Below are 24,604 nucleotides of genomic sequence, written 5' to 3' on the forward strand. Positions count from 1 at the left end.
AGAACCCCTTTATTTTCCACAATGGCAAATTGGAGATGAATGACTCAACCATGAGAGTAAGTCAACACCAGATTCTAGTCTGCCTGCACAATACAGAACGATAATATGAAATCTTTCTACTGTTTGTTCTAGATATAGCCAACACTACTTAAACAAAACAAAAAAAGTGAAAAGAGTTTCAAATCTGTATCTTCAACTCCACTTTCCCCATTTGCAATGCTATCATTGGGAAGTTTCTATACAAGGATTCTTTTCCAAATGCCCTTGAAGTGCAAAATCTGATTCTGAGCTTAGGCATAAGAACATACAATGCTAAAATTTAGGTGATTAAGTCAGGAAAAAAATAGATTAAAAAAAATGTTTTCTAGGAGCAGTCTGTCAAAAATCAGATACCTGTGTATTTACATCCCCAAGGTCAGCCACATATGACAAGTTATTTCCTGACTAATTTTCTACAAAGTAAACTTTAAAAGCTACAGCAGCCACTAGCAAACGCTTTTTTTTTTTTTTTTAAATTTAAAAAATAAATAAATAAAATAAACAGCAACAAAAAACCCCGCAGCTCTAGTAAATGCAAATGTGGTAACATGTTAATGGGTAATACCACTGCTGGTAACACAAAGAGGCTGTATAGAGTATTCCCTAACCATGTATTCCTGTTAATAGGACTATCAAGATTACTTTAATTAGTATCACTTGTCCGCTTCAAACCCCTTCAAAAAAACAGAATGTCACAGATAAAAATCCTACAGTTAGAGACGGTCACACTTTCTGTACTGTGCAGTTAATAAGCTCTGGGGTTTTAATTGCATAACAGTATCCCTCCTTGACCACTCCAAGAAAAATATAGATCTGTTCAAAGTGTTATACTTACAACCTGGTTTGCATCTACATTAAATGGTACATGGAACTCATAAAACAAAATTGTGATTAGAAGCAGCAGACTATACCTCCACACAACATTGTCAGGACCAACAATTCAGAAAACAGAGCCTTGAAACCACAATAAAAAGAATAAATCTGCAGACAATAAATGTTGATCATTTACAACTTTAATGCTGCCTAATAATACTACACATGTAATTACAGTGGAAGGATATAATTAGGATGATTTATCTAGAATAGGTAGCATTTTCAGTCTTTTATGAAAAAGAAGGTACTAACCTACAATGGCAAACTACAGATCCGCTTTTACAAAAATACTCTCTGGTTTCAAATTTCTGAACAGAAATCACTGTAGAAACCTTCAGATGGGACTAATGCCATCCAGACGGATCTCAAAGTTACCTTGAGTAAAAAAATGAAATTGTTTCACTTCAACTATTTCATTAGCCTGTCCTTTTCAAGTCTTTCAGCATGAAATTAGTAATACCAGCAACAGACTGCCTCCCTAGCTGCCTAACACTAGAGGAGGACTACTTAGGAGAAAAAAAAAAATTGCAACAGGAAAAACGCATCCAACTTGCTGGCATACTAACTATTGCATGCTCATGTTTATAAAAAGGTTTCCACATGCTACCCAAGGAAAGTTACAAACAGCCTGACTACTAAATAATTTATAATAGGGGAAGCATACATTTTAAGTTCAGTCCAGAAAGGGACATAGATTTGATTACCAATTCTGACCTTTTACCACTTTAAATCACAGAAGAAAAATAACATCACCACTACAAGCATGTAAAAAACCCTTTAAGGTAACATTATAGCCTTTTTGAGCAGTTGAAAACAGATATTAATGTAAGCGTCAAAGAGGCCAAAGGAGACAACACAGGAGCTAGGGGATGTTTTCATAGAGGAGGCTTACAGAGGATACTGGCGTTTGAGTTGGTCAAGCCAGCATACGGCTGAATATGGGAGTGCACAATTTATTGGCGTGCATCTAAGACTGGTGGGAACGAGTGTTGCACAGTGTTTCAGGATGAAATAAATGGCATCCATTTCCCAGAAGTGGATGGAGGATTCTGGAGGATTTCCAACCTTTTAGCTGCAGCTGTAACTGTGGGTAGCCTAGGGACAAAGAGTGGGCACTTCACCCTTGCTAACCAACAGCAGGCAGCCAACCCAAGCTAAAGCAATACACACAGCCTCAACTCTGAAGCCCTAAAAAACTACCCAGCCATGTTTGATGGGGAAAAAATTGAAAGGGTTGTCAGTAAACAGAAGGACAGGTGAAGGGAAACCCTAGGGCACGATTTAACATTCACCACCCATACCTAGTGACCACACCAACTTTGGCCTCCACCCCTCGTGCCAGTACTCGCGCTCACCTGAGCCACAAAGCCAGGGATCCGGAGCTCGCCAAGATCGGAGCTCGACCTCATGCTCCCAGGATTACCGCTGGCCCTGCTGCCACCCCGTGGCACAGCACCACTCCTGGCCCTCCCTTTCACTTGCATGGCACCTCAGGGAATAGTTTCCTGCTGGATTATCAGGCTGGACTGGCAAACCAGAACAGGCAGGTTCATGCCAAGGAAAGGAGAAGAGAGACACCAGGGAAGCGTCAATTCAGGTCAGCTGGCAAGGAACCGACTCCTAACCTTACCTCACTGAAAACCAGAAAAAGAAAAACTGCTTGCTATCTTAACCCAAATGTGTTATTAACATTTTTAAGTTATTTAGACAACAGTCAAAAATCTACTCAAGCATGAGGAGAAGTAAAGGAATACCCTTACTTCCATGTTCCATTCACAGAAATGAAGTGGGCTTGGAGATGCACCTACCATAGCCACCTACTTTCCAGAGCACTAAACCTACATGTAAAGCTCAGCCCAAACTCTATCCCACGACAGCCTAAAGCTACCATGAGTAATACTGTCTTCCACAGCTCACAAGTCAGAAGCTTCAGCCAGCCTCTTCCCACTTTTTTCCAGAGTCTTCGCAGGGAAGTTGGTTACCATCCTCGGAGCAGGTTGAGCAGGAAGGTCACAGAAATACTGAAGGAGACAGGCAAAAGCACAAATCCCTGGTCCCAGGGCAGCCCAGTACCTGCTGGAGTTTCTATTTCAGAGGAACTCCAAGACCCTCAAGCACCTGCCTCCAGATGCTGGAAAACTTCAGCCAGGCTGGAAGTGACCCTCCAACCAGTCCCAAAAAAGCACTAGAAAACCAGCTCAAAATTATACATTAGGCCAGACAAATCTATAACCACATGATGGAGTCCAACTTGCAGTTGATTATCCCAGAAAAAAACAGAAACATAGCCCCTGAATAAAACAATTTCAACTTGCCAGCATGAAAAGTGACCCTTTCAGTTTACTCATGGTTCCTCTCCTGGTTTCCCTTCTGTTTGCATTAGCGAAAGCAATTGGAATGAGTGCTCAAGAATTAAAAAACAAAGTGTGTGAGGGGGTAATGATAATCAAATATGCAGAAAATAAGAAAAAAATTATATAGGGATACATACATACACTTTACTGACAACTTTTAAAATTGTCCTTGTCTCATGTAAGAAGAGGAGAGTGAATTATGTTTAATTCACAAATTTGCTACAGAAAGAGGCAGGTATAGCTTCAGTGAAAACAGGTATAACAATCTTGCAGCATCGCCTCGGCAATGTTTGAAAGATTTCTTGTTTAATTAAGGTGCTTCTAGAAACACAAAAAGAGGGAAATAAAGTACCAATCTTCCTGAACGCAAGCAGATTTTTTTTTTTTTTAGTTTTTTATCTAACAGTGCCAAATGCTCTATAAAATTGCCTCTCTCTACATTAGAAGCTTGCATCAACCTAGCCTGAAAACAAAAACATTCACACTTCTCATTTTTTCCCCTCCTCGTTCGAGCTAGAGGTATGTAATATCCATAACACATATGGCTCCACAGTGAACTGTGACTTCAACATACTTACTTGACAACGACGAAAGCCCCAAGGCCCATATTTGTAAGAATAAAGCAGATCATACTAATCTGGCTCCAGGAATTTAAAGACTGGTATCATATTGCAAGCGGCTACCCACTTGAACATAATTTCTCCTCAGGTTTTTCTTTCTACTTGAACTGCCAGCAGTGTTCATCAACTCATTCAGGCAGCACATATTACCACTACAGAATCCAAGGAAAGCTCTAGATCCTACACAGAACATTCTCCAATACACGAAACCACACAGAATTTAAATTTAATTGGTTTTGACATCCTTCTAAACAAACCAGTTTCCACTAACGAGTTGGAAGCCTACACACTATATTCAAAATTATTTTACAAATGCAGTCTTGAAGGCTTGAGAATTTTTGCTTCATTCAAAATAGTAAGCTAAAAATGGGATAGATTTTCTTGGGAATGAGAAGAGAAGTTTTAACTGGAAACCACAAAGTATATGCTAATTGCTTTGGGTAGTCCTGAAGTATTCTCTGAACAGGGTTGTCTAACTTTTCTAAGCACAGTCAGTTTAAAAAGAATAAGCAAGAAACACCCTTTACAGTTGAAGCATTTTCCCAGAAATTCCAGGGAACTGTAAAAGTTTCAAGTATGTTCAACAAGATGTAACACTGCCAGTATTTAAAAATGGGATTCAAAGGTCCAGGCCAACAAATACTGTCTTAATTTTTTTTTTTTAAATCCCTCTCTCACAGTACTACATCACGTATCTGATCAGAATTTGACCCCTGCCTAACTTCATATCGTGGATAGTGGAAAAAAAACCCAAAACAGAATGAAAAAAAAAAAAATCAGCCACCTTACTAAACACAATCTCCTTGCTTCAGTGCTTCCATTGTTTGTTGGCTTCTCATTCTTTCTTCATCTTCATTAATATTGTGGTTTCCTATTTAAAAAGCATTTCAATTATCATTATTCCTGGATTTTTGAGTGGCAGGGAGTCATCAGGAGTGATGTACTGTACAAAAAAAGAAAAAAGCTAAAACATATCTGGGTCCATTGTACCATCACTTCAATGGGAGATGTTACCAGTAACCAGTGGGAGAGAGGTTTTTTTCAACATCTAAACCAGCTAAAGCTCCTGATCTTTCTCAAGGCAGAACTTTAAAGCAAGCGTTTTGTGATTATCTGTGTATTTGCCTTCAGAGTATCTTTTTATGACAACAGGTTGCTAGTCCTGTGCAGTTTTCCAGAGTGTGCATCAAATTCCTCACAGACTGAAAATGCAGCATGCAAATGAGGAAGAGAGAGTGACAAAGCAAGACAACACACAGTACATACAGGGGATACAAAAGTGGGAGCAAAACTCTACAATCACAGCGGTCTCAAAGATTAGCGTTATGTAACCCTGAACCGAATGCATTTTAAATGAGGGACTATTCCTTCAAATATGGTAAATAAGATATTAATTGCAGTCTTAACAACATTAAGAGTGATTTTTACATGCAGTGAGCGTCCCATGACAGAAGGCATCTTGTCCATAGAAACTGCTGATTAACTCCGTGCCAGCTAAGCAAAAGAGAACTCTTAATCTGCTCTTTTAATCTTCTAGTTAAACACCAAGCAATATAATAACCAGTCAAGATTACTTACTCAGATATTAAAACTTTACACTGAATCTACACTAAATTGTCCATACGCTACAAAATTTTGTACTGATCTTGTACAAAAGAAAGACTGGAGCTTTGGTTGCTCTAGGAACAGCTCACGGTTTTGGTACAAGGATAGGATTTTAGGATCATAGAACAGTTAAAAGTTGAATGCTTCTGCTAAAAAAAAAAAAAAAGTAGCATGAAATAATCAGCAGTCTTAGTTATGATACCATTTAGAAAGGGGTAATGAGCTTCTACCTGAACTAGTGAATTAAGTCACTAGGCAGCTGGAGCAAGATGTCACTACCTTAAGACATACTCAATGCATGGTTAAAGTTAACACAATGAAAGGGGCCTTCCTTTAAAAAGATTAAAAAAGGAAAAAAAAATTTTAAAAAAGACAAACCCTACACTTCTGGAACAGAAACTGCTTCTGTTTCAAATTCTAACTTCACAAAAAAAAAAAAGTCACTCAATTTATCACAAATTAAAACCAATACAAACAGGTAAACTACTTTCCCCAAATACCAAATATTCTGAATATATTAGCTCAAAAAGTTTTGACAGTATGCATAAAGCTTGTTTCCCAAATATTAGTATACATCACATCAAATGCATCACACACAAAGGTGCTATTCTGTGTGTTGTTTGGTTTTGAGGGTTTGGGAGAGGGGGCATGTTTTCCTTTGTAAGCAGCACCTTCTTTCTTGGTTTTTAGCCATGAGAAGGTTGCCCATAATAACTTCAGAGCACACAGCTTCAAGGAGACTTAAACTAATTCCTTTCAGAATCTGCCGACACAGCACGCTCGCTGCTCCAACTCCCGCTGGATTTGGTTAAAGCAGCTGAAGGAGTTAATTCCCCCCTTCGCTAAGCAAATGCCCACAGAAACTGCGTTTTGGTTTCAAGCTCTGATGAACTTGCAGACTACAGTTCTAGTAGAATCAAAGAAGTGCTCCTTATAAGGCACCTCTGGAGGCCATCTAGGCCAAATACCCCCTTCAAAGCAGAACTATCACCAACACTATTAACGTCAGCCGTGGTTCTGTCTAGCTGAGACTTGGAAGCCTCCATGGACAGGGATTCCCTGGGGCAGTCTGTTCGGCTCCACCACCCTCCTCCACGTGAGCAATGTTTCATAGCACCCAATCTGAGCCTCCCAAGCTGCAATCTGTGGCCACTACCCCTTGCTGTATTGTTTGCTGCTATCAAAAAGAGATCAGCTCTGTCATCTTCACAACTGCCCTTCAAGTTCTTGCAAGCTCCTTTTAAGATTGTCCCCTTACTCTTCATCGAGACCAAACAAGCCCAGCTCCCTTCAGGTGCCCCTTGTAGGTCACACCATCCAGGCCCTAACCATCTCGGCTTCTCAATCTCATCAGCTTCTCAACATGCTCCAGTTTCCCCACATCCTTCTAGACCCGGAAAGAGGGCAAGAGCCCCAATACCCAACAAAATACACCAGACATACCTCACCAGCACTGAACGAGGGGCGGTAACAGCTTCCCCTAATCTGCTGGCTACACTCCTCTCAGTGCAGCCCAGTATGCTATTTGCTTTGTTCACAAAAACAAACAGACAAAAAAAAAACCTGGCTCATACTCAGCCAGGTATCAATCCCAGATTCCTTTTTGGCAGGGCTACCACCCAGCCACTATCCAGCCTGCACCCAGGCACAGGTATTCCTCCTGCTGAGATTGGCCCATGCGCTGATGTTCTTGGTCCAGATGCCCTCCATGACTCCATTCAAGATTAAATGATCAACCCCAAACTATTCTGACTTGCAGTAACATACCATGTGTCATGACTACCGTAGTAGAATAAAGAGACGCCACAACTCACTTTGTAAATTGTGCCATTTTAACAACGGACAGTCCCTATCAGAAACAGTTAGGAGCACTGGTCATCCTCCATTTAAAAACTGGCATTGAAAATGAAAAGACAGCAGTAAGTGGTAGAGAAGGTATTGTAACTACAACATGAATTACAATTATGCTCTTCTTCTGAGCGCCTAGTAAAATGCATACCTTTGATAGTTGACATCCTCATGACTTCTAGCAAAGGCAAAGCTATACACCTGAAAGTTCTGCAGTTAAAAATTGGGGGTGTAGGGGAAGATTTGAAAATTTTTCCCCATCGTCAGATTTCCCCAGTGTACAACCGGATATATCTCACCTGGAATTGTACTTTGAGATCACCAGTTTGATATACTAATATTTCCCTGACTTCTTCAATGAAAACACGCACTAGGAAAACTTGAAGAAAAAGGGGCAACTAATCTTTAGAGTTTGGAATTTAAAAAAGTGTCTTTCAACTGATCTGTATTTCTAACCTGATTCATCCATAATATGAACCATAATATTTTGAGTAAGAGCTGGCTCAAAGTCAATTTCTGCAGGCATTTAAGGAAAAATGCCAAAGGAACACATTCATCCTAATAAATTAGAATAAAGTTTAAAGAAAACTAAGCATAAGCACACACCTACCTTTTTTCTAAAAAAGGTTGTGTTTTAACATTGAAGTGTTAAATACAAAAATATATTACACAGTTTTCTAACAGATAAACATAGACTATGAAAAGTTTGCACTTCCCTCCTCCCCAAGGGAGATCTAACTTCTGAAACTCTATGCTGTCAGGAGCTGTCAAAATGACAGAGGTAGAAAGAACTGTTTGACATGTCAATAACGACATCGATCCTCCATTGCTTAAGCAGAAACCTGATCTGCTTATTACTTACTGTGTAAGGAAGAGGATTAAATATGAGAAGAATGAACTTGCCACAATTTGCTTTGCAACATTAATAAAACGTTCAATAGTAGTTTTGTTGCTAAGTCTGCTAAAGTAAAATGTTCAAATGGCCTTGGAAGAATCTATTTGACAACGGAGCATTCATCTGAAAGAAAGTCAAGGCTATTTACTATGCAAGTGCTATAAGATCCCCTTGGTATTGAGAACGCATGTTTATCTTCTTTCCAAATCAGATTTTCGTTATTCTGTGTGATATTAATCTCCATGGGGGTGGACACCTCTGTGAAGGTGCAATGGTTCATCTCCCGGTTCTGGTCAATTCTTGTTTTAATCTCATTTCCAGACCACAGTCTTCACACATAGTGAGATATTAATCTCTATAGGGGCAGACATCTCAGCTGGCCTTAGTGCACAGCTTCCCCTCTTCTGGTCAATTCTTATTTTAATTCTAATTTCCTGTGATTTATATTCCTCTTCCGAGTTTAATATATTCTACTTCACTCTTCTCAACAAGTCTCCTCTCTCCCTCCTCTGCCTCTTTTCAGAGGCTTTCACAGGAAAACTACTGGTTTGGTCCCTTTCACCAACCATTTCCCTCAAAATCATTGTAGGTGATTGGTGTTTTTGCCAGTAACAACCAATTGTTATTGGTGTTTTTGCCAGGTCGAGGTGTTACTGCCATCAACACCACTTGCAAACACACTGATAATGCTTGCCTTATTAATGACTACTTTTCTCAGCGGGGTTTAATTTTGTGCAGCCTTGCTTCATATAAAATTTCACTTGCCTGTTGGTAACGAACTAGGATATAAGTTAGAACATAAGAAATCAAAGTACTATTGTAGACTTCCTGATTGACAGTCAAGTCTCTGGGCACGCAGTCGTCCTCCTGCAAAATGAGGGGTGTAGTACAAACAGACCTCACAGGAACATCATGAGGCTAAAGTATTTCAAGTCTCTCAAATATTAGTCTCATGAGGGGCAACAGAATCTCAGAGGAGGAAAACAGAACCAGAGATCTTTAGCCTGCATGATATCTCGCCTCAAACATTTTGGGACTGTATCTTTGCTCTTCCCACTGAATATAGAGCATTGTAGGAATACGGTATTTAATTTCACTATCTAAACAAGCTTTCAATTTTCCCTGCAAGGTTTGCTTCTCAGCCTTGAAAACATAATCACCTTCTCATCAGATTAACATATAATCATCATCTTCATCTCCCATTTGCTCACCACTTGAAAAACGTACTAGCCAAATGGTTAAATCCAAAACACAGAGATGCATGTTTGTAAAAAGGGCAAGAGACATTATTTCAAAAATATCACTACTCTTTCAGGGCATGTTTCTCTTCAATTTTTTGTCCCACTGATTTTTATATACTCCTTTGCAGGGAGCCTTTCTAATGTCCTACCTAATATTTTTTTAAAATAAGCTGTACCCGTCTTAGGAATTTGGTTTAAAACAGCAGGAAAAAGTGAATGCCCTGATTGCCTCCATTTACCAAGCATTAGTTTGTTTCTCAGCAGTTCTTGCACGAATGAACTACACCACCACATTCAGAGAAGAGCAAACCAGAAGCTCCACGTCTGAAGTGCTCCAACACTTCACAGGGAAGCTTGGTTAGGAGTTAGTAGACTATGTACCGTGAGATCCCTAGGAATGCAAAACAGCAGAGACATTTGGCCTACGGGAAAAGACCATCTACTCTGAGGTAACCCTGCCTGGCTACACCACATGCAATGGTTCCGAGAGCCTCACTTTCCATAATGCTTCAGTTCAGTGACCAGCATCTATTGCACCAAATTGCTTTCCAATGTAGATACAGCCACAGCCTTCCTCAGACACGGCAAAACAGAATCGCCCTGACAGTTACTAGTGTCACTGACAAAACTGCCAAGATCCCTCTCACTTCTCGCCATAGCAGCTCATAAAAGTTCAAGAGCAAAAAGGCAGTGCAGCTAAGCATGCAGACAACCCTACCCAAACATAACCTTATTTTGCCTTTGGACAATATTTCTGAAAATGTTTCTATTCACAGCCATTCAAGTTAAAAGCTTAAATTAAAAAAAAGGAACCTTCCTGCTTATCCAGGTGAGTGGATTTTCCAAGTCTTCCATTCAAAACTTTTTGGAAAGCAAACTGAATTATACGTCAGAACATTTATCCAAGCTTTGACTTCATTTAATTTTACCGTGCATTTGCATTTTCATATGTGGTCCTTATGGCTGGCTGGCTGCTAGGCTAGTATCTTCTGCAATCCATTAGCCAGTTTTCAAACACTGATTACAGTCCCCCACTAAGAATATCTTCTTTTCCCATGCACTTCATCTCATGCTATTCTAACATTTCATCATGCCAGAATCTGTTAACTGTGTCTGAGAACAAACTACTCTATATCTTAGGTAAACTGATCAATCATATATAAAAGAAACCAAAAATACTCCAGGGAACCTAGAAGTATTTATATATTTACCACATATAAACACATTCCTCAAACAGCCACTGGGTCCATTTATGAGCTATACATCAATTATTGAACATTTACACAGAAGATACAATCATTGGTATTTTATCTTATATACTGCTAAAGGCAAATCCTCTTAATTATAACTTATTTAGACAGAAATTTTCAATATGTGCAACTCTAATGTTCTTAATGTTGTTACACTTTCTCTACTTTCTCCCCTTCCCCCCCAAGATGAGAGAAATTCTGAGGTCTGATCCTTCTCTTTTTTTTTTTTTAAATTGGGTTCTGAACCTCAAAAGTGTAAGGAAATAGCAATTTCTCTGGGCCTAAATATAGCCAAAATAATCTTTTACATAAGAAGGCCCCATTTTGCTTAAATACTGAGGCCATGTACTGCCTTCTCTTTCTTAATTCTTACACAAAGAAATGTAAATTTAATCAGATGCTTGATTACTATAGTTGGGATGCAGTAAACAAGCAGGTGAGAGAGAATGTAAAAGAAGGGCAGGAAGGATACTGTCACAAACGAGACAGCCATCTCAGATGCAGAATTTCTCAGAAAATTATTAGGAAGTAAACAGAAACCAGTTTTACCTGGATTCCTCCTTGACAAGGCCTTTTTAATATAGTAAACTGGAAGATAAAGATACCGTGATCTGGGAGGTTAAAAAACCCCACACCAATAAAACAAAGGCTGAGCAGAAGCAAGGAAGAAACTGGAGAATTATCAGGAAAGTTACCAAAACTCCCTGACTTGCGGCCGGGAGCCTGGAAAGTGAGGTCTTAAGCAAGAAGGTATTCATCCCGCAGGCAAGCACGTTGGTTTGTTTTTCTGTCCTGTTTCATCTGGCAATACAGTCAACATACAGCATGAGTGGAGTGGTTTGGAATTTTACTTATTACTGACAACACACCTACAATTGTCAGTGTAACAAGATGATGATAAAACAGGAATTATTCCTAAAGTACCAAAAGCTGAAGAGCAGCAACAAGCATGGGCTTAACTTCTTTTGATTCTCAGTCCACATTTGGCACCTTATAGAGAATAAAGCCATCCTCCTCACTGATGGCACACTACTGAAGAAACTCATCAACTTCAAGACTTTTGCAACGGATTTGCAGACCCTTCTGCCACTTTTAATATTACACTTCCTTCTTCAAACTTTTTGTTTTGTTTGCGTAGCTGCAAGGCTGCCACCATCTCGGGACTCAATCCTCAACCGCAAGACAATAACTGATGTAACGTGGAAGAACACAGAAGAGGATTTGGGATCTTTATGGTTTAAGGGGGTTTTTATTATAAAATTGTGATCCCAGGACCTAATTTTTTCCTCCAACACACACAAGAGCAGCTGCTTTTCCTTACTAAACAATCTATCAGGTAATCAACATCAGTACTGCAGTGCACCTCAAAAGTGAATCAAATTGTTATTTTATTTGGGAGATAAACGAACATTTACCAACTTCGTTCACTTGTTCCAGTGTCCTCTAGAAACTGCCTAATATATCAACTTATTAAATTTGAGCATTTTCTTTGGCATTTGCTTCAGCTCCTGGTTGCCTAACATTTTTTTTAGGTTTAGGCTCACGGTGCAAACGCTTCACATCCAAGAGCAGGGGTTTGTTGTTTGTTTGTTTTCTAATCATGCATTCACTTCCATTAAACAGATTTTTTTTCTAATTATCTTAATTTCAACATCATAGGGTAAGACTGACCTATAAATTACTTAAGGTTGCTTTCAGGTGACAAGTGAAGAATAGGTGTTTTAAAAGATGGATGGCCAAAATTCTTTCCCTGAAAGAATTGTGTTTCCCTGAAACACAACCTATCTAATACTTGTTTTCATTCCCATTTCCATGCTTAAGCAAACAGAGAGAGATGTTTATAATTAGCATCTGGATACTATCACTATGTAAAGCCATCCAACAGATTATTTCAGTATTCCTACGGTCTGCAAATGTCATTATTAATCACAAATGCTACTCTTTCGAGTTCACAGCCTCATTATGTAGCCCATAAAGCTCAGACCAAAGATTTTCAGATACATGGCTTCTGTCAAATTGAAAGTAATGTACAGTCTCCCCTCTTCTGAATACTCATAAAGAACATCTGTGCAGTCTCTCTAAACGAGAGCATAATCTTGCCCTTCCCAAATGCTGGTCACTTAACGCAACTGCTTGTTCAACAGTGGACAGAAACACCAATAAATCACCAGAAGAACTGCACATTTGGAGTATAAACTCAAAGAAATATGGAAAAGTGAGCCAGAGAGAACAACCACCACCCCAAAAAAGCTGTTTAGTGTATCTACCTCAACGTGTTTAAAACAACCTATAAACTGAGCCTGGTAGTTAACTGCTGCTGTGCAGACACAGGATACACAAACGGCAAGGAACTTGCTCATCCCTGGAAAGGACTGCAGACCTGGAAACACTTCGTGCCTTAAACATGACTCAGAAGGAGCTGTTAACCTACTCTGTAGCATTTAACCAAATCAGTATACAGGGATTTCAAAGGAAAGGGGGAAAAAAGGAAAAAAAAAAAAAAAAAAAAAAAAAAAAAAAGAGTACTGAGAATAACACACCACCTAAGAATGCAACACCTTCCTACTTATGCAAGATGAATCAAAGCATTAAGCTAACTTTATCAAAAGAAAAAAGCTAAACAGCTTGGCTATTAACAGCATCCAAACTCAGTAACTACTAAAAGAATTGTTTTAAAAATATTTAAAAAAAAAAAAAAGTAATTTGACTGACAACTTCCCACTGCCAGGTTTCAGCCACCTCAGAGAAATCACCTTTACAATCCTCTGACATTACACCCACCTATTTAGTCTGTGTTTACCACGGAAATTATACTCCCTTTCATTACCAAGCTTTGTTTCAACTGATTCAGAAATCCAAATCATTACACACTAAAGGTTTTGCTTTCACCTGGAAATAGTCTGTCCTGATTTTACACTTACATAGGAACATACATTACAGCTTTACGTATGTATGTATGCATGCAGCAAGGAGACGGAGGGTTTTCTTGGGGGTGGGGGTAGTTAATACTTTGTCATACTGTCTGAAAGAAAAGGTAGCAAGGAGAAGGAAAGCCAACCCCGAAGAGATTTACAAATGCAAGGAACTTAATATAAATAGACCTTTTGCACTAAACAAGACCACACACACAAAGTATTCATATGCTGAAGAGCTGGCAAGCCTGTGGAATTAGTTTGCAATCTCTAGTATTTTCACAAGTTGGGTCAGGATGGATTACTAGTAAAAACTAACTGCAAAAAGAGTATTTGTTTGGCTTTTCTAAATTGAATGATGAAAAGACTGAACAGACCATTTTATTACATCTCTGTTGCAAAAAAGAGGAAAGCCTCTTTCACTGGAAACTTTCTAGCCTGAAAAACTGAACGCTGAATGCACCACACAACGCTGTCGTGTGAACAAAGACAGATACAGCGAAGTAGTTAAGCAAAGGAGCATATGCAAATTTCCTGAAAAGTCTAATGCTATTTACACTCCTTAACCACTTTTGAGTAAGGAATCTCATACCTTTCCTCCCGTCAGTTATGGCACGAAACCCCGTAACACTGCCATAAAACCCTTCCAGAAAAAAAAAAAAACAAAACAACCAAGGAGAGCCAAGGAAATAAAAAAAAAAGGGGGGGGGGATAAGAAGACTAGTGGGAATATGACAATCCACTTTTTTCAGGGACGAGGGAAGGAATTTTGGGATGGTTAGGTGGTTCTGAGTTTGGTTTTGGTTTTTTTTTTATTTATTTAATATTATTTTTAAACCAACACCATTATCTCCTCTGTAAAACATACGATGAAAAGCACTGAAAAGTTAATACACCGATGTTTTGGTGTATTGTCTACTTAAAACATATACAATACTCAGATTTCAGCATACTAATTTGAGAGATACCTAAAGAAATGTCTTCTACAAATACAAAAAAAGCATTTCTTCAAAGGAATCAGAAGTTGAACAAAATATAAAACTGCCTCAGTATTTTGGATTAGTAGGTTTTAACAAACTGTCCCTTTAAAGCATTTTAAGTACTGTGATGGCAGTCAGCACTGAGAACTTATCTCTGCTGTATGAAGTCATGAACTCGGCCAAATTTCTTCAGTGCTCTCATGGCTGATAAGTGCTTTCACATTTACAAAGAACAGGCAAACAGGATAACACTAGGAGAACCAAGACAACCGATACTCCCCATTTTGATCTTACTACAGCCTAATACCACACAGAGATGATACAGATATAATGAAGTGATAAAATATCAAATCAGAGCATTTTTCTAATTAATAGCTATGGGGCAACTCTCCTCCAGGTCTTGTAATTTTAATTTTTCACTGTAGCAGCCTAAAATTTCAGCATTTCAATACATTTTTTCCTTATTACTTAAATTCTTAAATCATTTAAAAAGCAACAGGTATCCTAAATCACACTATAGGATTCACAAATAAGCACGAGCTGTACTTGGAAATAACGAAAAAGAACAATATTTCAAGAAGTCAGCTATCCACTCAAATTTTCATTCTGAGCTGTTTTGATTTCATTTGAACTACAGCCACAATTGTTCTTCATAACATTTTTCTCTTCTGGTTAATATTCATCAGTCATTTTTACTGTTACAGAACAAGTGTTTACACACAAAAGAAAGCATACAACTCCACCTCAGAATAAATTGAGTAACCAGTGTGTAATAATTAGAATGAACATACCATAATTTAATTGCAGCAGAACTTGGTTTTAAAGTATACAACAGTGTCTTGTAAGTCAGCAGAATTAAGTTTATGACATGGTAGTTGAGAAATGGCTTCTTTTGCTACTCAATTAATATATATAATCACGTTTTTAGTAAATGGTAGCAGAAGGAAATGACATTCTGGCAAACTGAAGGGTCCAATCTTTCACACATTGGCTAACAAAAATAACCTCATATTACCCATAGTACTGAGCAAAGAATTTAATCTTTTCACAGCACCAATCCTCAAGAAATTGAGTCTCTCAAATCTTTTACTGAGGCATATACTCAGTGCATTACCGTAAATATCAGCCAATGCCGTATACATATGACCTTCTTAAAGAGAACAAATGCCTGACAAGCCCATGCACAGTACCTTCTGGCTTAAAACAAGTTTTTACATGTTAAAGTTAATTCATGCTTATGGAAAATACTGGGGTTTTTTTCCTGGACTATTAGACCAGAGAATCTATTTTAGACCTAATCCACACCTGAAGTTATTTGTTTGTTTGTTTGCATGCATGCCTACTATTGAGTAATGTTAGGTAAAAAACCCACACAAACCTATTAACAAACATAGCTATGCCAGCAAAAAATCTTAATGCAGTCCCAGTTTTAAACCCACATGAAAATAAGTTTGCCATTATAGCTTATTCTGCTTGAGAAAATGATTCAAAGTTATCAGCACAAGGTTGTCCCATTGCTGTAACATTCGCTGTGATTTTTGGGAGGCCCTCCTTCCTTTTGTCAGTGGCCAGCACTTCTCCCTCCTCTATAAGGAGCCTCTGTTGTTAACCACAGACTAGTGTATCATTTATACGTCATGTTCCCACTCTACAGCGGGTCTTGCTGCTATATGCTATGTTCTTACCCCAGAATACAGTTACACATTAAAGCTGTTTCAGCAAATACATTGACTTAAATTCCTGACCATCCACCCAGTGCTTTAAGGACACATTCCCCTTGTTGATGCTCAATTCAGCAGCGTCAATTCTACAACCATTTTATCCATCAACAACAGAAATCATCTTGATTAACAATTTCACAGAACTTTTCATCTGCAGTCCTTCAAATAAAACATATTGCGGCACTGTGCCATTAGTTCATTGTTTTCATATTAGGTAATATATTAGATCCTGTTGAGTATTTTTAGACTGTTTAAAATAACACAGTGCAAAGGCTGTGAAGGCAAAGATTTGGCCGTGAGAGCAATCACAAAATAGATTTGGTTAGATCAACAAATAAATGGTTCCTAACTGAAACACATGTAGAGATTTGTTAATAAAAATACCAACTTTTATGGAAATTAAGTTTCAGTAACAAAAAGCAAACCTAAAAATTTCTGTTGTTTCAAATTCACTGATCAATACTTAGCTTTTACCTGTGAACAGACAAATGGACCTTATTTACAGAGAAATGTATCAGATACTAAATCAACTAAAAGGAGCTCCTTAAATGTGTAAATATTCTTTATAATAGATAATTGTAAGCTTATTTCCACAATTTTAATGGTTATTGAGCAGCTCAACATTCAGAAGGAAAAAACAGATTTAAAATACTTTCACATGCCACCAACATCAGCTTTGCAAGTTTGAGGGTATGTGTGCATGCACTTATAAAAAAACCCTACAACAAACAGCTATTCTTTTGTCATATTCAGTGTTTTGGGGGCTAGGGCTGCATGTGGCTTTTTCGCTTATTTGTTTCTTTGTTTAAACACAGCTTTGAGTTGACACAAATACTAATAACTTCTTGTTTAGGAAAGACGTCGGTATGTTTTTATTAGCTTCTAATATTTATAAAACTTGTAGAAATGCAAACATAACTTTAATATATAGCTTCCTAGTAAGAGTAGACTGTAAGTGACTTTAAACTACATGGTAAGCATGATGCACTGTGGGTGACTTCAAACTGGGTAGCTTGCATAGTTTTAAACTACGTAGTTTAAAGTCAAGGCTTACCAGGAAGAAGCACGACATAATGGCCTTTCTGACCTACAAAATTAGGTACAGCAGGACCTTATGCTCAGCCAGATGCTACAAAATTCTCACCGATGTCATTTACCACTCTTCAACTGGCTCACCCTGGCCTTTAGAAACCATGGCCATTTTTCCTCTTCTACCCACATCCACGTCTCATGGGCAATCCTATTTAAACACCCCACAGGATGGGAAGGACAGATCACATGGGGAAAAAGGTGAAACCGCAGAACCCAGCTTTAAACCGGTTCCTGCTGCACCCCAAACTGGGTGTCACAACATCCTCTAATTCTAGCTTGGTATCTAGGTGTCACCCAAGTCCTGCTTGCAATCACACTTGCTCTCTACTAAGTGCCATTAATAGGTCACTTCTTGCTTATACATTTATATAATAAATGCCTGAGCTATCTGTTATCATGAAAGAACATATTTAAGCCCAGTTTACTCAAAGATGCATGTCAGGAAAAGAGACACTACCACTGTGTCATCAGTTTGCGTGCAGCCAGCCAGAACGCAGCCTCAACCACCTTCACCCAGTCTAACCCCTCCAGCCCCAGAGGGAGCACCGGGCCTCTCTTCCCACCCCTCTCCGTGCCCTCCTGCCTCCTCTTTGCACTTCCTCGGGTGAACAAAGCACCGCACAATGAGCAGAGTATAGAGCCAACGTGACTCAAAACAGCGCAGGTTCTCCTTACATGAGCTGTGCTGTGATTACAGCTTGTTGTCAAATCGAGCCATCCCACCATCAGCCCTCATCCTCCCATACATCAAATCTATGTGGCCACACATCTCCAAGTCAGCTAAACTCACCAATCAAAAGGAAACTAATCCCAAGCCCCATCTCTCCTCCAAGAAGATTCACGTAAAGCTAAACCAACTCGCCCACAGGCCACGTGGTGGCCAGATCTAGCACAGGCAAAGACCTGAGAGCCGTTCAAGTGATGGAAATGCCCCCCGTCTGCAGCAGCAGTAACTTAAATTAGCTTAATGGCATTGGCAGATTGTAACCAAAGCTCCAAATCTGAGTGCACACTTTTGGGAGCAGCACTACAAAGGCATCTTTCCATGACAATAATAAACTATGACAGATGGGATCCCATCAGCACATGAAAACACAAGGTGTGTCCTGACTCACTCAGTTATCAGGACTAAAGTAATAGTTTTGGAAGCTTCCTATTACGCATTCAACAGGATCTGTGTTGCAAAAGGAAGAGTAGGGATTTCACCAAAACAGAAGCTAAAGTAAAGCAAAGCGGACGCTCAGTGACATATCCAATTCCTGAGAGGTAAGATGACCTAAAGGTCTTCCAGCTAAAGAGGTCATATGAAGACATCATAAAGACTCCAGAGCAAGAAGCAACTATACAGCACTGTTGCAGATCTCCACATGTTAATCCAGATATTGCCAACCTTTACACATAAGAGGATAAACTCTTTTTAACTCACTTGTATCAACAGCATTTCAGAAAGAGGAGACAAACCACAGTGGTAAGCATTAAACGGGTTAACTCTCCCAGACATCCAACACGAGGTCACAGGTCCTCCAAGAGCCTTGCTTAAAAGTTCTCCCCCTCAAAAAAAAAAAGGCTGGTTAAAGACTCCCCCCTTTCCACTGACACAGCCACCCCACAGACTGTCATTTAACCGCAAGATCTCACCTCTTCAGTAATGAAATAGATAGTTCTATAAAAGTATCAGCTCACAACCAAGAGCGGGACAAATGATCAAAAAAGCAAAGCAAATGCCAGGAATGACCACACTATGGATAGGGAACAGAACAGAAATCATTATTAAGCATTATATAAATCCATCAGGTAGCTGTCTTTTGGATAGTTCCAACAATGTAGTAAAACTGGAAAGAGAGAGAAGGCTGATAACGGATGAAAAAAGATACGGAATGTATATGGATAGGAAATACCTCTATAGCAAGTGGCCACAATTGGACTTTTCCAGCTAGAAAAGGAATAGTTGAGAGAGGGTAGAAAAATCCTGCGTGGCATGAAGGTGAATTAGGAGCAATTACTAACCATCTCTTTTAATACAAGAGCTAGGAGATATTAAATACAACTAGCAATTTCAAAAAACAAAGGACCATAGCTTTTTCCACACAACATATAGATTCCTTGTCACAAAGCGAGGCGAACGCTAAAAGCAATACAGGCTGAAGATGTTATTAGGCACAATCACGGTTACCAGAATCCACTTATGACATTAAATACCAAGACATTTTCCCTGTGGACAGACAGCACTCAGAGAAAGTCACTCACCTTGCCAAAAATCACTCTCCCTCCTGAGTGCCCACCATCCGAGACTGGATACTGGGCTAGGTGGACCTCTGCACCGATCCTGTGCAGATTTCTTACTCCCCCCGCCCCCCCCCCCCCTTTTTTTTTCCATTTTTATTTTTAATTATCTTAAGTAAGGGCAAGACATCTACCTGGTTTAAGATGCACTGCTTACATTGCTACCAAACTGATCAAGCAGTACCGCAATTTCTCATACAAAAGGGACTAAACAAGTCTTCCAGGGTCACTGTTCTGGGTGCTTTCAATCCCACCTGAACCAGTTAAGTTCCACTTTGAAAATTTATATACATTTTATAACTGTAATACTGCATCTGAAAATACAGATAGACAAGTGATCTCTGAACCGACAGTGCCATGGAAGGAGCTGAATGTATAAAGGAAAGGAAAACATTTGGGAAGGAGGGGGTGAAAGCAAGAAAATAACTTCACTTTTAATTCCACTCATCTTCCATATAATTTGTCAATACATTTTAACAGCTTGGTGGAAAAAAAAAACCTACTGAGAAGTCTCTTAGACGTACACGCCTACCTGCACAAGTGTCTCTTGTATATCACAAGCAAACTAGCACATTCAAGGATAAAATACGACTGAAGCAACTTTTGCTGTTCTGACAGCAAAGGGCTAATTTGAGTTTGATTACTTAAAATTATTTTAAAACATTTTCAAAAAACCCTTAATTTCTTCTACTACATGTTTACAAATAAAAAAATTTAGATAAGCTTATTATGATTTTCGTATATTTAATTACAAAATTCTTATAAAACAAATAATATCTTCTACTTTATAATATCAAATTTCTGAGTTAGAGTCTCTCCCAAAGATAGACTATAACTATTTTATCGGGGGGGGGAAAAAAAAGATTAATCCAGAAATATTTACTCTTGCCGGTTCATTTGTGACACCGTAACTACTTTGCATGAGAAAGTCTGAGGAATAACTACTCTAATAAAGGACTTGTAAAACATACAGTCCTCCTTTTTATGCTTAACTATCCCTATGGTCTGAAATACCACATTTAAATAACTTTGGGTAAGCTGATGCATTTCTAGAATGTTTATCCTTGTATCTTTCATCTACTATTGAAAATCCACACACTTGCACAGACACCATCAGAGGCAGTGCAATGCATATTTCCATCAGCTAGCTGACAAGCCAGCAGTGTTCTTAAAAAAAAAAAAATGATATATTTCTTTTTCTTTTCTTTTTTTCCAAAATTTGAAAAGATGCAAATTGCTAAAAATAGTATTCAAAGAATATAAGTTTCAAGTGATGAAGTTGTGAAAACAAGCTGAACTCGTTCTTTATCGAACTGTAGGAGTTGCAGATGAAAGCAGGTGCTATATAAGGAATAGCTAGACTTCCACAGAGAACACGCTGCCAAAACATTTTGGCCTAGATTCTGACAGGCACGCACCCAAGTTGAAGGGTCATGGAAAGCAGCGGTGTAAAGAAACAATCTACAGAGACCAGAAAACATTACACTGGGGATTATGGCTGGGTTGGGGGGGCAGAAAGAAGCCGCTTGGGTTTTTTTTTTCTTTTGAGATCTGTGGGGAAAGACAAAATATACAGTGTTCCAACTGCAAGCGAAGGGGGTGGAGACGATATACAAGCACAATTTTTAAGGCAGCAACAAATTACAAGACGTATCTTGTTCCTTTTCCTAACTTGCTGCTGGCTCCTCCTCTTGCCTTCTCATTTGCTTTCATGGAATATGTTATGAGGAAGAACAGATAACAACCGTCGCACACGTGCTCCCGAAGAAGGCCAACTTTCAAGAAATTCATCCTCTGTAATTTGATTAGACTCTTAATAAACATATCAAAATTTTTATGAAGAATTCTGGATCTGGCCGAGGTTCGCTCTCAGGAGTAGCACAAAGCATCATAAAAAGGAAATAAAAATCAAATTACAACGAGAGAGAGATTTGTGAAAGGTCCAGACTGAGTTAATAGCTTCATTAATGGCAAAGAAAAACTAACAGTTTTAAATTCTTACAAATCAGACAACAAGAATACTAATATAGAGGAAGCTGAAAATGAGTTAGATTCAGTTTAACATGGAAAAGTACAGGCCATGATATTAAGGTGACGAGGGAGGAAGGCAGTCAAAGGAAGATGCTTGAAAAACAGTACTCCTGTTAAACAGAAATGACTATGAAGAAAACAGATGCTCCTGTGTGCACCAAATACAGAAACACCTCATTGTAGGCTACAGAGAGGCCCTCACAGGAACAGTCATACGAACACCAACCTTTGTGTCCTGCATCCACTAACACCAGGATGAAGATGTCTCATCGACAGACACACAAAAAACAAACACACACACTTCAGGGGCTGGTTTAGAATAAGGAACAAAACCAAAAAGTTTGTGGTAGTCATTAAATTCAGAGCCTTCAAACCAAGATTAACTGTAAGTAAGTGTTCAGTAGGGCATAGCTCTACATGTGGATATTGAATGTATTTAATACGAGTTGGAGCACCATACCTTAAACTGAGTATGCTGAAAGCACCAGCTACTAACAAGTCTACTTCTCCAAACCTTCAAGAAAGTCTGAGTAAATTTGAAATTAATAAACCTCTGACTGGTGCAACATATCAGTATTTTTGATGCTTGGCAATAGAAACTAAAGTCTCTAGCTGCTGACATGCTATACAAAAAAAAAACCCCATCCTCTTATTTCCTAGATACAATTGTTCAACTCCTTGACAAGCTTCACCTACTCTGGTCAGAAGGATCTTGAACATTATTCTCTGCTTACCTAACACATACCCCACAGTACCAACTGCAGTTCCAAAAAGAGCTGCATGCCGTGTTTTCAGCATAAAACACCACGGACCGTGTAAGTTATCAGAACTTCCTACTCTTCTTACGCCAGTGAACAAGCTCATAAAAAAATCTTTATGTAAGAGTTACCTTCGATATTAACATTAGCCTGACGAGTTACAGTAAAGCAAAAATCACTGGTCTGATTTCAGTATGGTTTTGAATGAAGAGATGTTATGCTTGGGCATAATTTATTTTAGCTATTCCTACAACATACCAGCTGCATATATGGTACACTTCCCTTCCCCTGGTAAAAGGCTTGTAGATGCTTACGTAATCTTACAAGACATTAAACTACACACACCAAAGTCAGCCACATCGGAGGGATGTAATCTGTCCAGACCAGCACAATTTCTCTTACAGCTTCAGCACATTTCTTAATTGACGACACATCTCAAATGTCTCAATTAAAAATTAATTTATAGGAGGATCAGGGAAGGGGGGAAAAAAAAAAAGCCTCCTAACTACACATCAGTCCTTATGAAAACCGTGCTTCCAAGTCTCATGAGCATAGATACTTTTATTAACGGCAGTTTTAAAATCAGCATCCTAGGATAAAGGCTTCAAATGCTTGTCCAACTGATGCACCCGGTGCAATTGCAAGTACTATTTAAATAAATAAAAAAAAGAAGAAAAGCCTGAAGTCTACTTCAGCTAATCCTTCGCGCAATACTTCACACGGCAAATAAGAACACGTTCAAGCTACAGCTTCCCCCTAAGCAAACGAAGGACGCTTCATACACTACAGCGGAGGGGGGGCTCAGGGTCCGGCACACGAGCCCCCACTGCTCGCTGTGCCCCATATCGCCCCGGCACAGCACAGGAGGTGCTGCCCCCCTCCCTGCCCTGCCTCGCCCTCCCCTCCCCTCCCGGAGCGACCGCCCGCCCCAGCCCCGCCGCGGGCTCTGCCCCGAGGCTCCCCCGGGGCCAACTCACCGCTGCACCGCCCGCAGCTCCCACCGCCCGGCCCCGCGGGCTTTTATTCCGCAAAACCCCGTGGCGTGGGGCGGGGGGGAGGAAGGGGCGAGAAATTCGCGGCTTTCAAACAAAACAGACGCCGTCCCCATATGCTGCCTTCCCTCCCCTTTCTCACCCACCACTCTTTTTTTTTTTTGGGGGGGGGAGGGATTCCGGTAGCCGGCGGCAGCCGGGGCCGTGCCTCCCCGCCCCACGCTTCGGGGCGAGGGGAGCTCGGCGCCGCGCCCCTCTCGGGCGGGGAAGCGGTCGGGGCGCCCCGAGGGCTGCGCCCCCCGCGCCGGGCAGGAAAACGCCGGGAAAAGTTTTGAGCAGGGGAAGGGGCGGCAGCAGCTCCGGCCCCGCCGCCAGCACCGACACCACCTGGGAGGCTGGCCGGGGCGGGGGGGGGAAGGAGGAGGGCAGGAAGGGGAGTTTGTGCAGCGCCCAAAGCCCACGCCCTGTCCGCCCCTGCGAGCCCCGCGCCGGCAGCATGCGGACACGCGTGGGTCGCCCTCCCCGCCGCACCGCGTCCCACAAAGCGGCGGCGGCGGCGGGGGGTGGGGGCAGCCCCTCTGCAGCCCCACCGCCGCTCCTCGGGGGCGGGAGCCGGGTCCCGGCGCGGTGCCACCCGCGACCCCCAGCGACCCTCTCCCCTTCCCCGGCGGGCACCCCGGGCGCGGCGCGACCCCGCTGCGCCGCCCGCCCTCACCTGGGCGCCGAGCGACAACTCACCTGCGGAGAGCTGGGCCCGGGCCGCCCCGAGCAGGGCGGGCGAGCAGCCGGCCAGCAAGGCGAGCGCCGCCAGCAGCGGCAGCGAGGCGGCGGCGCCGGCCCCCCTGCCCATGCCTACTTGCGGAGAAGTTTCCGAAAGAGGCCGGGGCTGCCCCGGCCCGCGGCGGCGGGCGGAGCTCGCCTCGCCCGCCCCTCCCGCCCCGGCGCCTCGCCAGGAGACCCCCCGCGCCGAGGGGCGCCCGCTGGCCCCGGGGCCGCCCGCTGGGGCAGCCGTCTGCGGCGCGACGAGCGCAGCGGCGGCGGCGGCACCAGCTCCCCTCGTACTCCGGAGTTACTTTGCTGCTGGGCGAGCGGGGAGGGAGGGAGGAGCCG

General features: G+C 40.9%; 1 protein-coding gene across 7 annotated transcripts in view; it reads right to left on the bottom strand.

The window, feature by feature from the left end:
• The window catches only part of PTPRK (protein tyrosine phosphatase receptor type K), a 418,972-nt gene extending 394,610 nt beyond the window's left edge, over nt 1-24,362 (bottom strand). For all 7 annotated transcript variants that reach the window (XM_076333573.1, XM_076333568.1, XM_076333572.1 and 4 more), the window contains exon 1: nt 24,233-24,362. In XM_076333573.1, the coding sequence (XP_076189688.1) occupies nt 24,233-24,344 (112 nt within the window). In that variant the 5' untranslated portion in view covers nt 24,345-24,362. The remainder of the gene's footprint in view (nt 1-24,232) is intronic.
• Nucleotides 24,363-24,604: the final 242 nt, after the last annotated feature.

The sequence above is a fragment of the Aptenodytes patagonicus genome, chromosome 3, assembly GCF_965638725.1.
Source record: "Aptenodytes patagonicus chromosome 3, bAptPat1.pri.cur, whole genome shotgun sequence".
Lineage (NCBI taxonomy): Eukaryota > Metazoa > Chordata > Aves > Sphenisciformes > Spheniscidae > Aptenodytes > Aptenodytes patagonicus.